Source organism: Sycon ciliatum, chromosome 1, assembly GCF_964019385.1.
Source record: "Sycon ciliatum chromosome 1, ocSycCili1.1, whole genome shotgun sequence".
In the NCBI taxonomy this organism is placed as follows: Eukaryota; Metazoa; Porifera; class Calcarea; order Leucosolenida; family Sycettidae; genus Sycon; species Sycon ciliatum.
The window spans coordinates 33,457,655-33,470,747 of record NC_088643.1 but is presented as its reverse complement, the minus strand read 5'-3'; the positions used below and the strand labels follow the sequence as shown (position 1 = coordinate 33,470,747).

Sequence of the window (13,093 nt, the reverse complement as noted above, 5' to 3'; positions counted from 1 at the left end):
TACAGTCGCACCTCGCATAACCGCACACATCCGTTTTCCACAAAAATATCCGGATAGGCGAGGGAACCGGATAATCGAACACACATACTGTGTGTATGCATGGCAAATGCTGTAAATCGGTAACCAACAATTTTCTTCCGGATGGCGAGGGATCCGGATAAAAGAAGACCGGATAAGCGAGGTCTGACTGTAACCACACTCGGCGGGGCATCAGAAAAGTGTCCTTATTCGCGAAGTGTCCTTTTACCTGAAGTCTCATTATTTGTATACAGGTAATAGGGACTTTGCTCTGGGCATGGAAATTCTGTCGTTATTCGCGAATTGTCGTTTATCCGCAGTCGGTATTAGCGAAGTTGACTGTACAGTAGTGACACTGCACTACTGCGTACAGAACAGTCCAGGGCAGATGAATTACGTTCAACTAACTTATTTCTGTGCTCCATAATAATATCAGTTTACAAGAGCAGGTCTATACTATTCCACACGACAAGTCTTGCCATTTTCTTCTTGACATTGCCCATGGGTTTTTCCCGATATCACTTGGAAATACTGGCTTAAGTCGGTACAATATTTTTCTGTATTGATATAGCATTTAGGGCAGGGAGTCGTAAATACTAGTACCCTTACGACTCCCTGATTTAGGGAGACGAAACAACACCATAGTACCCCAAACAATGTACGTTTCGACCCAGATTTGGAAGTTCTGCTTGGTCCGACCTATGGTCTATGAAACTCATGATCACGATCCATGCAGTCATGCCATGCTAGCCTGGCCCAGTCCAACGATGCCAGTATGCATACATCGGCTCTACCCCAAGCCCTGAAGGGAGACCGAACAAGCAGCCCCGGAGCAAAACCCACATGATGTGGGTTTTGCTCCGGGACTGCTTGTGACATAGTTTCCCTGGTGTACATTGTATACCAGCAGTGAGTTGTATAAACAGGGGGGGGGGGGGGGGGTATCAACTCCCTGACGTGTATACCCAGTTGTGTATATCCAATACGAAGAGTAAAATTAAAATTGAATACTCTTGCCAATACAGTGTACTCGGCTACCTACCCCTGTCACGTGGTCATCAAGAGGTACCGGTACCACAGTACATACAACCAACACTATGATACATAACCCGCGTGGTTATGTATGTATACCATGGTATACTGGCATACAGTCAGACCTCGCTTAACCGCACACATCTCTATTCCACAAAAATATCCGGATAACCGACGGACTAACCTATGGCTTGTCCACCAACTCTTTAGTAGTGATTGGTGGTGTTCAGTAGTGGATAGTATAGCGTAACTTGTCCGCGGCTCTTTGGTCCTCTTTCTTCTTTACCGACTCTGAACCAACCCTGGCTTGGCTCTCCACCCGAGTCTAACTGATTACCAAGAGTTAAACTCTTGATCTTGTATACTTGAAATAATTTATACTTAAATAACTGAGTCAGCAGCCTCTGTTAATTCGATATTTTGCTTGGAATTTGCCAGCAATTTCTTTTCGTGGGAAATTTCGATATTTTGCTGGAAGAATTGCTGGCAAACAGCAAATTTGGGCTAGGCCTACTCTTAATACCGGGCCATGTACTCCAAGACTCATAGTCGGACTATGAGTCTTGGAGTACATGGCCCGGTATTAAGAGTAGGCCTAGCCCAAATTTGCTGTTTGCCAGCAATTCTTCCAGCAAAATATCGAAATTTCCCACGAAAAGAAATTGCTGGCAAATTCCAAGCAAAATATCGAATTAACAGAGGATCCGGGTGTATTTTGGCAATTTTATTCAAATTTCTTTGGTTTCATTGGGCCAACTTCGTGCTGAAATAGCTCGTGCAGGTTGTCAGGGGTACATAAATTTGAAATCTGCCATGCTACAAAATCCGGAATACTGACACCATTATAAGTTTTGCTTTCCTCATCAGAGTCACCATCGACTTTTACCAAAGTAGACGGTTCATTCGAAGCCATTTTTGCCACAAAGCAGGAGCAAAATGGAGCAAAATATCGAAAACGAAAGGCAATGCCAAGCAAAATACGGAAAGTGCTCGGGCAAAATTTGCCGGCAAAATATCGAAGCACCCCGAGCAAATTTGGGCTAGGCCGCTAATCAAGAGTCCATTGTGGTCTCAATTTTTTAAAAGAGCCGGTTAGTTGAAGTGTCTCGCGAGACGGGGCGCTCTGGCGGTACTTTACGGTACTGGCATTACCCGATTAGAACGGTTTCTATCATTTTAGAGTTTTTCAGTGGAATTGTCATGGCGATGATGACGCCGATCAGATCGACCATCTCCACGTACTACGTGACGTAGCTATTCCAAACTCTTCGGAACTAATATAAAAATAAAAAAAGTAATACCAAGAGTCCATAAACACTCTTGCTTTTATGCACTCTTGCTAATACCAAGAGTACATAAACCCAATGTACTCTTGCTAATACTTACAGCAAGAGTACTCCAATCCACCTCTCCCATCGGATGAGGTTGTGGAGTTTCGAGGAGCTTCGTTTTTCTGAAGAGGCCAATAAGGCCACCTCTTCAGAAAAACGAAACTCCTCGAAAAGTCAAAGAGTGACAATTCGAACGCGCCCTAAATCATGACAGTATAACTTTTGTAAATGAGCATAAAATCAAGTAAAGAGTGTTTATGATGGACTCTTATCTTGACCTAAAATCTATAATAATTATTATGACCGCTTACTGATGATGTCATTGCCGCACAATCATCGTTGTCATGACTATAATGGCGACTGCAGAGCAACTTTCTTCAAAACTTCTCCAACACATTTTGACGACAAAAAAAGACCCAATGTGGTGTGCAGCGTCAACGTGCAGTACATGTGGCCAGGACTTGTTTGATTTCGCTTGTTGTTTGGTCAGAAGTTCACTGGCAGATTTCCAATCCACTGATTTATTAGTTTGGTCGGTACATGGTGGAGAAGGTGAAGGTCGAAGAGTAGTTCGTCCGTGGACGTCATGGGACGCGAGAGGAAGAAGGTACGTTTGTGATCATTCCTGAAAATTCGCATGGGTAGTGAATTCTCCATTAATTTTTTCAAAGTCACGGCGCAGTCATGTCATTTTGTAGCCTGAGAACAGTCACAGAGATTTACACAGTGACTGAGTCAGCTAGGACTCCTATGCCTGATTAAGGATGAAGTTGTAATGGCGTAGCTTGAGGGTCGTACCAGTTGGAATGACAAGACATTGTCGAAGTAGCCTTTATTATTATTTTGCAGCCTACGATAGACACATTCCTCATGATTGTAACAGGTACACGAAGAATTGGCCTCGCTAGGTATAGGCAGTACAATAGGCTCGAAGTTGTTTGGCACTCCCCTGTATGTGGTGTTTCTAGTATAGATTCTGATATTGTACCAGGTACCTGGTGTCCGAGGCTGTGGAGTGACATGCCAGCAAGAATACATAACCTTGATGCTAGTAATTGATGGATCTATTTTCTCAGAAGTGTAATGGAGCAGAATTGAAAGCATCTGACCTTTGCTTCTCACCCTTTTTTTGTCTTACTATGTGGTAGCATGTGGCTAAAGATTCAGACAAGGGCATGCATAGTCACGCTGCTCTGGTTGCACCAATAAACACCACTCGAGCAGCCCATGCATCATATTAGTTGTAGATCTGGGGAGGAGAGGGTTCCCTGGCAGGTTTGATTATCCTTCTGCCAGGTGCATCTCTGCACACACGGACATGTATACACACACACATACACACACACACACATACACACACACACATACCTTCCTTCCTTCTTCCATTGCCATGACTGGCTATGTAGCCCCATAAGGGGCAGACCAGGAGACGTGTTGTACACCGGGCAGGGAACGCCAGACTCAGCACGCACGGGCCGCGCGAACAGCGTTACATTTGTGCCTCGCAATATCCTGTGGCCGACGAAAACTGCACGCACAAGTGCCACAGATGAGGGGCTTACACACACGGATACCACCACCACCACCACACTACACATCCACACGCACATGCACACACACCATGTACCGTGCATACGTCCGTCGTAAGAGAAGCCTGCAAATGCACTGGATGTGCACCCACAGATTTTCTCTTATAGCAACGATAGCGGATAATATCTGAGTGAGACAGATCAAGACTAGCGCCAGATAACTGCCCAATCCACACAACCTGCGGAGCCATGTGAATCGACCACCAAAGCACACCTGGTCTACACCACACGGAGTGCATCGGCATAAAACGGCCAAGACAGTTACCTATGCACACCCTACACTTGCTTGCACACACGCATAGACACACACACACACACACACACACACACACACACACACACACACACACACACACACACACACACACACACACACACACACACACACACACACACACACACACACACTCTCATACACACACACACACACACACACACTACTACTACTACTACTACTACTACTACTACTACTACTACTACTACTACTACTATGATACAGCTACCCTAGACAGGTCATGCCGCCCTCCACCCAAGCATAGGCACTATGAGGGGCAGTGGCAAATACAGAGAATCAGGTAGCAGAACTGGCAAAAACAGATGAAACAATGGAGTAGAACGGACGACTGATGTACTGTAACAACAACCTGACAGCTACAGTGACAACGACTGAAAACGAACAGGAAAGAAAAAAACTGCAAATTTCACGTCACAAAAAAAACACTGTCCACGAAAGAATCCACCAAGCAAAAGGAGTGTGGGCATCCGAAATCCGACCAGGACTCCATTAGCAGTTCTTCCACGTTGACGATGTAAGCGGCAGGGCAGGGCACACACACACACACACACGAACAAATACAAACATCATGTGTTACCGCTTGCAGCAGAATATGAACATTGTGAATTTGCTTATGAAACTCAATATAGGATCATCTTTGAACATTGGTACTTTGTGTACCCACGTATTACGTCCACGAACATTTCTTTGTCGTCAGTCAGTTCTGAACTGATGTGAACAGTGTTGACTAAGGTGGGCTCAGATGAGTCAAGATCCCTTTATATGTTTTTCTTTTTTCTTTGGAACTGCTATTCTTTCCTTCTCCAGGGGCAGAGTGGGGCAGCCGTTGCCTACATCTCCAGGAATCAAGCACTAAAAAAACTTCAGCTTACATTACCTGATTTCAGGTCAGTGTATGTCAGATAAATATTAAAAGGGGCCGTCAATAGAGAGGTTCCGCGCTACGTAAAGTTGAGCAACTTTACGTTAGTGGGCGGGAAAACCCGTGAATTCGCGAGTTTGCACTCCACTTACGGAAAGTTGTCTACGTAGAGTACGTAGATAGGGCTCTGATAACGTAGGTGCTCCGTAAGTGGATTGGGGTACACATTATGACTCACTCCCCAGGTCGATCCGGTCGTACACTGCCGCGTTCGAAGTTTTCAAGGGCAGCTACGTGATTTGAAAACTCCGCATGGCGGAACACAGATCCGCATGCAGTTTACGGAAGACTTTCCGTAGATCGACTACGTTTTTACTAATGTAATTACGTTATGCGGAACCTCTCTACTATAATTTGTAATTATCAATCTTTTATACTTCCTCCGCGTCATCGAAATTGTCGCAGTTTGACTAGTGACTTGTCACTTGTTACTGACAACTCCAAAAGCCAAACCATATGAAAATTACTGCACAGGATGATAGTCTGAAGTCTAGAGTAACGTTCCAGGACAGTTGGACTGGGAGTTTCAAGCGGAACTGGAGGCCTCATCATCGCTGAAGTCAATGGACGAAAAAAATATCGTTCCGAATTTATTCCAGGAAGGATGTAAGTTGGTCGCGCCTTCTCTCAAACGCTTTGACTTTCTCCACAGGACAAGAGCTGCTATGCTTGTCGTCTGCTAGCTCTGGATGAGTTCTACTTCACCACCAGCGCAGTCCGATTAAGTTGGCAAAGAATACACGATTGTTGCGAGGTCGGTTGATTACCGTCCGCGGAATCACCTCGATCTTGAAATGAACTTTTTAGCCATGTCATGCCCATTCATTTTAGCTGTGTGATCGCAGCCCATGCAGGTAAGTGCACTATCAGTCTATCACGTCGGGCGCCCTCTTTTTCAGCATCACTGGTAGGTCTACGGTACCTGCGCGTGCATCACTAGCAGTAGCACGGGCAACATAATCATTGCCAAAGTTACACCATGTGGAAACTTGTTTCATATGCGATGTGAAAACAGACCTCCTTCAGAGACTTAGGGCATGTTCGATTGGTAGTATCCGGATACACATCAACCAGATCCACTGGATTCGCACCCTTTCGATTGGTCGAATCCGGATTCGAATCCTTTGTATTTGGACCCGGTCAACCCACCTTGCGGAGCAGAGTTGACCGGATCCACCGGATTCTTTTTTGCCAAAATCGTACTCTGTATGTGATACGTGTAAAAAATGGCGGGTGCGGAAATCGTTGCTTTCTCTCATGGAAACCCTCGAAAATCACTAAAATTCCAGATTCGATGAAGGGCAGCGTTTGATTGCACCCAAAGGATCCACTCGATCGATCTGGATCCGGATCCAACCAATCAAACATGCCCCAATAACTTCTTTTTGGAACATGCTGAGACGCTCCCGTGTTTTTGCAAATGAATGGTGGGTCTTTCCTGCTTCTTTTGAGATCAAAATTATGCAGATTCAATCAAAAATGAGTGAGACTCATCTTGTTCAAGTCATCGACGGATAGTCGTCGATATTTGACTGGCCAATCGGATAAGGGTTAAAATTAATTCCTGGGTGAGGATAGGTGGGTAGGTGTTTGTTGGACTGTTACTGAGTATGTCCAATTGCCACTTTTCTTTATTATATTATTGTGAAAAGAAGGACAAAATGTTACGAGTTATGACTAACTGTCCACCAACGTAACCAGATCTTATACAGTCAGCTTAATTTATTTGGCTCACCATCCGAGTTAAATATTCTTTATTATAGTTTATAATAGAGACTTAGTCAGAGGGAAAATATCAGCACACGAAGAGACGAAGCCAGTTGAAAATCTGATGAGGCCTTTCGTACCATTACTTCTCAAATCAGTCCATGGTGATAATGTGACGAAGCACAACGATGTCAATTTATACAGCATATTGGCGGAAAAATTGTGATGAAACGTACACAGGCTGAATGATCATGTGAGTTGCGCCAAAGAGTACAAGAACTATAACGGGGAGGTGGGAAGTCAAAATAGCACTAGCTTCCTGACAAATTCCTTCTGTCTACAAAGCTCAGGCTGTAGCTTGGCAATGTAAACAGCCTCTAGCACATCTAGGTGGCATTTGCTGTGCGCCCGCGCTTGAATCGGTGCACCCAGCGCCATCTGTAGCGACGTCGTGTCCAAGACGGTGTTGATCGCCAGCTGAAGGATCACACCCGTGCCGGTGCCAACCCACAAGCTACCATTGCACAGTGCTAGCGACGTTATGGCGCACAGCTTACCGGATGCATGCTGGTCGCCGCCTTGATCTGGTGCGCGTAAAACACAACAACGATGACAAAGCATACGGGCTTAACACAGCGGATGGAAACTATTGAAACAGAGTGGTTCAAGTATATTGATCTTGCCGCACACCTCTGAGCAAGAAACTCAGGTTTGTCAAACGATTCAGGTCTAGGTGCGAGGCTTTGCACAATATGTAGTGTTGGAAAATCACAAGGTCTGGATGGTGAAGTTCGCCACCACGGTAACGTTGATGTCCTACTATTTACACGGGCACAGGTTGCGCAGGTAATACCAGCAGTCTTCGTAGCATTTTGGAGTTTTTGGTCATGAATTGTGTCTTCCACACGATTGGTTTACTGCCTGAAGCAGAGCTTGTGCATGTGCATGGAACCGCTAAATTTGTTGTGGACCTTCGGCAAAGGTTGGAACGGGCTCTTGAAGTGCTCTGGAATATTCTTACATACTGCATTCAGGCAAGCAGGGGACATGATAAGATGTGTAGTTATTGCACTATCATTTTTCTCAGCTGATGGGTTGTGTGAATCACGCTGGTTGGGTTCACACTTACTCGGGATAGTGTTAGTCAGCGCTACCTGATCCACTGCGCTCCTGGTCGGTGTCCGTGCAACTTGGCACTGTTGTAGTAGCCAAGTACTGCGGTGAACGCTGGTTGTTGTCTGCTCCCTTCCTGGAGTCGACACGCTGCACGCTGGTTGAAGCGGCTACACTTGGCTTTGGCAGGGCTGTTGCCAGAATATTGGGGATATTTGTTTCAGCCCTATTTACTCCTATTGAATTAGACACATTTCACACATGTCAAGTGTATTGTATGTTTTACTGCTCTCCTTGCTTTGCTCTCCACCTGCATGCAGGCGACTATGTATACTAAAAGGTATATTTCCGGTCGAGCCGAAGCACAAGAAGAAGGTTGGTGGTGCAGGAAAGACCTACTACCTAACCAAGGACATACAGTTTCTTGCACATGAACCTGTCCTTGCCAAGATGCGCAACTTCAAAGTGTTTGTAAAGCGACTGCGCAGAGCTATGGGCCGTGATGACTTAGAGCAAGCTGAGAGACTGTCGTCCAATGAGCCAGTGATGCCCTTGGATCACATCGTCCGTGAGCGGTAAGTGTATGTACATGTATGTTGCGGTAGTGCTTATTCTTGTAGAGGTTTGAGCTGCCTCTAACTTTAGATTTACATGTACGTGTTCTCAAACAAGTCTTACTATGACACAACGAAACCAGAATGACAGAAGTAATGAAAAGGAAAAAAAGGAGAGAGAAAAATGGCAGCGTGCGCATGCTTTATAGAAGCAGTTGCACAAAATATTGAAAGAAATTAGGAAAGTTTGAACGTCTGAAAAGTGCGAGGTGATCACGTGACTAAGAACAAGCGTGATTCACCTGCAAGCTCTCCTTCACAGCTCCGCTTCAAAGCCCTGCTTCATAGCTCTGTTTCACAGCCCTGCTTCACAACTCTGCGTCAATGCCCTGCTTTACAGCCCTACTTCACACCCTTTCTTCACAGCACTGCTTTCAACACTGCTTTACATATCGTACATTCTCTATTTTACTGGGCAACTTTGCTTTCTTTTTGTGTGGGTGTCTGGGTGTGGTGCGGGGGGGGGGGGGGGGGGCTTGTTGATAACTTATTGCTCCTTGTTCTCACCGTAAATGTGGTTACGTTTTCTTCTTTTGTAACATAGCTCTTCTGTTGACTGACCTAGTGCGATGACATGTGAGCTTGTGTGTGTGTGTGTGTGTGTGTGTGTGTGTGTGTGTGTGTGTGTGTGTGTGTGTGTGTGTGTGTGTGTGTGTGTGTGTGTGTGTGTGTGTGTGTGAGAGAGAGAGAGAGAGAGAGAGAGAGAGAGAGAGAGAGAGAGCTGTTTGGTGCAAACTAGCTCCTTCCCTCTTTGTCACATCCCTAGTCACATTGGATAACAGTTATCTGTTTGTGGTTTTGCACCTTGTGTACAGCTACCCTACGTTTGTGGATGCACTCCGTGACATGGATGACTGCTTGTCAATGGTCTTTCTTTTCGCCACACTGCCACAGGAGAACCGTGTCAAGGTAGGGCGACAACATTGCCACGCTGTGTTACCTAGTGATAGGTTTGCTGCACACTTTCAATAACACCTTTGTATATGCTTCAGCATTCTTGTATGTGCGCGCTATGCTCAGATAGATGTATTCCTCTGTTGTGTTTGGATAGACGTGTTCTGCTGCTAAGCATTCTGTGCTGCAAGCCTTGCTGCTTGTAGTTGTAGTTGGTGGACATCCATGGGGTAAGAGTTTACATGTACTTGCTGGAAGGGAAGCCGAGAGTCGTTTTGAACTGTTTCCTGTTTTCGCTTGCAGCGGAAAGTTGTACAGAAATGTCGTCGTCTATCAGGTCAGTAGTAGTGCTGTAAAACGAGATGCGCTGGTTGTGTGTGTGTGTGCGTGCGTGCGTGTGTGTGTGTGTGTGTGTGTGTGTGTGCTTCAATCAGCTTTGTAGTGTAGACCAGGCTAAAAAATAGTGGCGGTCAATTCATCAGCCTTACAAGCTGTTGAATGGTGTAATCCCAGCACAAGTTGCTATGTCTAACATAGCTGTTCGCTATCATCGCTTCCGCAATGGGTAGATCTGAGGTGTGTGCGTGTTTGTGTGTGTCAACAGGACAGGTGTGTGCGTGTGTGTGTGTGTGTCAACAGGACAGGTGTGTGCGTGTGTGTGTGGACGTGATGGACGTGACGTGAAGGGCTGAGCTAGTGGAATACAGCTTATACTAGTTATAGTAATATCAAGAGTAATAACCCCCCAAGAGTGTGCAACTCCTGATACCCGTTCTATGGGGTTCGCCGACGGCGAAAACTCACATCACGTGGTGTAGTGTCGCAGTTGTACTTTTCCAGCCCGTTTTTAGCGAGCAGTGGAGTAATAAAAAAACGCTCTCACAGAAACTCCCTGCGCGTATGCAAATCCCCAGCTTGATCAGGGCAGATATTTGGATTGCGCATACGCTATCCTTCGTTTGTACGTAGTACGAAACATACCTGAGACACGCGATGTGAGTTTTCGCCATCGGAGACCCCATATGCAGAGTTGTCACGCTCTTGGGAGGTTATGTACTCTTGTTAATACTCAAGTCTGTGGACAGCAACTGTTTCGCTCTGTTAGAGCTCATCAGCACAGCTCAGAGGACCGAAGCGCAGCTCTTCGCAATGAAATACGTTTCCGTAAAGCAAAGCATTTTTATAAAGAGCTGCAAACCCCGCCAAGAGTGCTCGAAATGCTCCAAGAGCAGTGAGCGTTGCACAAGGCGAGCGGCAAGGGTTCGCGCTAAGGTAAGAGTGCTCAACCTGACGACATTGCTGACGCTAGGGAGCATAACACTCAAGTCTGTGGACAGCAACTGTTTCGCTCTGTTAGAGCTCATCAGCACAGCTCAGAGGACTCTTGTTAATATTAATTATTATTAGGGGTGAAACAATTATGCCGAATATTCGAATACTCGTTTGGATTTTTCAAATATAATCGTACTCGGAATAAATCAGAGTACTCGCTCATACATGGTACATGCATTTACTACAGAAGTCTGCAGTTTCAGGGCAGCAGTCGGCAGATATTGATGTGCAGACTGTGTGATGAACATTTGTACATGATTAGAGAGAGCCCAAATGACCCACCAACCAATACACCCGAGAATAGAACTGCCAATCTGTTCAATCAGGGTTGTATCATGTGATTTTTGAGGCGGTTGGTGTGTGATTTTTAGGCTATCAAGAATACTTGAATACTCGAATATTCGATCGGAGAAAATCAGAGTACCGTATTATCTCTAATAAAAGCACGGTCCTTTATTTTTTCAATGTACCTCCGCCCCGTGCTATTAATGGAGACGTTCCTTTATTGGAGACTGTTCCATTATTATTTCAACCTCATTTCAGAGGCATGTTGCCATGCCAAATTTATATGTCAGACACACACATCTCAGGGTTTTTTCGCCGGTACAGATAATGAATTTACACAGTGTGCTTATAATGGAGACTGAGCACTTTATTTTTCGAATGCCGCCCCAAGGTGTTCTATTATTGGAGACGTGCTATTATTGGAGACTGTGCTTATATTAGAGATAATACGGTACTCGAACTCGGGATCTCAGTGCCAACTTTCACCCCTAATTATTATGTATGAACTAACGTAGGTATCAGTTTACCATGACCCAACGCTGATGTATAGCGAATGCGACTTGCTGACGCATCTGCCACTTGCCACCATGCGTTCCACCTTCAAACTCTGGTCACGACAGTATGCTTATCCATGTGTAATTGTTACATGTATCCCTGTATCTGTGTTATCATGTGTTGCTGTTGTACAGTGGAATTCATGCATTACGTTATGGCTTCCAATCGGCTCCGCAAGGTCAGTTCTTGCTTCCCATTGATGTCCGAAGTTGGACAGTGTTTTTCCACTACTTTTTCATGTGGTAGTAGAGCTGGCTAGCTCTTGTAGCATTTAGCTTTCAAACAATAAGACATTCTCTGCAAGCACGGTAATGATGGATATGATCAGAGTGCTAATGACCGTATTGACCGTCTGTGTAGTGGTTGGTGTGAGCGACTGCTGCCAATGTCTGCTTGCAAACCACCAGGTATTGAGCTATGGAGTATGGGCTGAAGCATTTCCATGTGTTCTTCTGTTTTGAACATTGTGCTTATGGTGTTCTATCCTAGCATACTGCATAATGTGAGTTAGAACTGATTGTCTTCTTCTTTCTTGTCTGGGTGTGCAGGTCTTCATCTCTATCAAGGGCATATACTATCAAGTAGAAATCCAGGGTGAAACGATCACATGGGTTGTACCACATCAGTTTGCCCAGCATGTAAGTATACTTTATCTTCTGCTGCCCATACGAGCAAGAGTCCATAAACAAGAGTATGCAACTGTGATCTCTTTTCTACGGGCCAGATGCGCGGTGCGCTGCCTTCGTTACATCATTCAGCTGCAGTCCGCGCACTGCAGAAAATCAAACACTGCACCTTCCCTCTGGTTTGAAATGAACTTTTCGTGCGGAACTGGAGTTCACGCGCCAAAATTTAGAGATCGCGTAGGTACTGGAATGAATCCAGCAAAAACGAATGAGCTCGTACCAGAAATTGAGGGTTTGAGTGCATGCTTTCAGAGCATGATGGAGGCAAGTTACGTTTTGAAGGCAGCGCGCCGCGCACTGACCCATAACCACAGTTTCATACTCTTGTTTATGCACTCTTGATGCTAGTACTAAGTTATTTTTCTAGCACACATAGTCAGATGCCTTTTTTTGTTGGCAGTCCAGGTGTGCTTCCCCCCCCCCCCCCCTCCCCTCTCTTCTCTTCTCTCTCTCTCCCTCTCGCTCACTCCCTTTCCCGTGTGTGTGTGTGTGTGTGTGTCTGTGTGTGTGTGTGTGTGTGTGTGTGTGTGTGTGTGTGTGTGTGTGTGTGTGTGTGTCGTTCATGGTTGCCGTACTGTAATATTATTATGACCTTGAGTATGTAATACAAGCATTACATTTTATATCTTCGCAGACGCCAAGTGACATTGACTTCCGGATCATGTTGACATTTTTGGAGTTGTACACCACTCTGCTGGGTTTTATCAACTACCACCTCTT

General features: G+C 45.4%; 1 protein-coding gene across 1 annotated transcript in view; it reads left to right on the top strand.

Moving 5' to 3' along the window:
- Positions 1–2,798: 2,798 nt before the first annotated feature.
- Positions 2,799–13,093, top strand: part of LOC135823730 (pescadillo homolog) — a 30,181-nt gene continuing 19,886 nt past the window's right edge. The window contains exons 1-8 of the mRNA XM_065336574.1: positions 2,799–2,988; positions 5,073–5,152; positions 8,328–8,582; positions 9,437–9,530; positions 9,819–9,852; positions 11,822–11,865; positions 12,236–12,325; positions 13,008–13,093. The exon at positions 13,008–13,093 is cut by the window's right edge and continues 31 nt beyond it. Coding sequence (XP_065192646.1) covers positions 2,968–2,988; positions 5,073–5,152; positions 8,328–8,582; positions 9,437–9,530; positions 9,819–9,852; positions 11,822–11,865; positions 12,236–12,325; positions 13,008–13,093 — 704 coding nt within the window. The 5' untranslated portion in view covers positions 2,799–2,967. The remainder of the gene's footprint in view (positions 2,989–5,072; positions 5,153–8,327; positions 8,583–9,436; positions 9,531–9,818; positions 9,853–11,821; positions 11,866–12,235; positions 12,326–13,007) is intronic.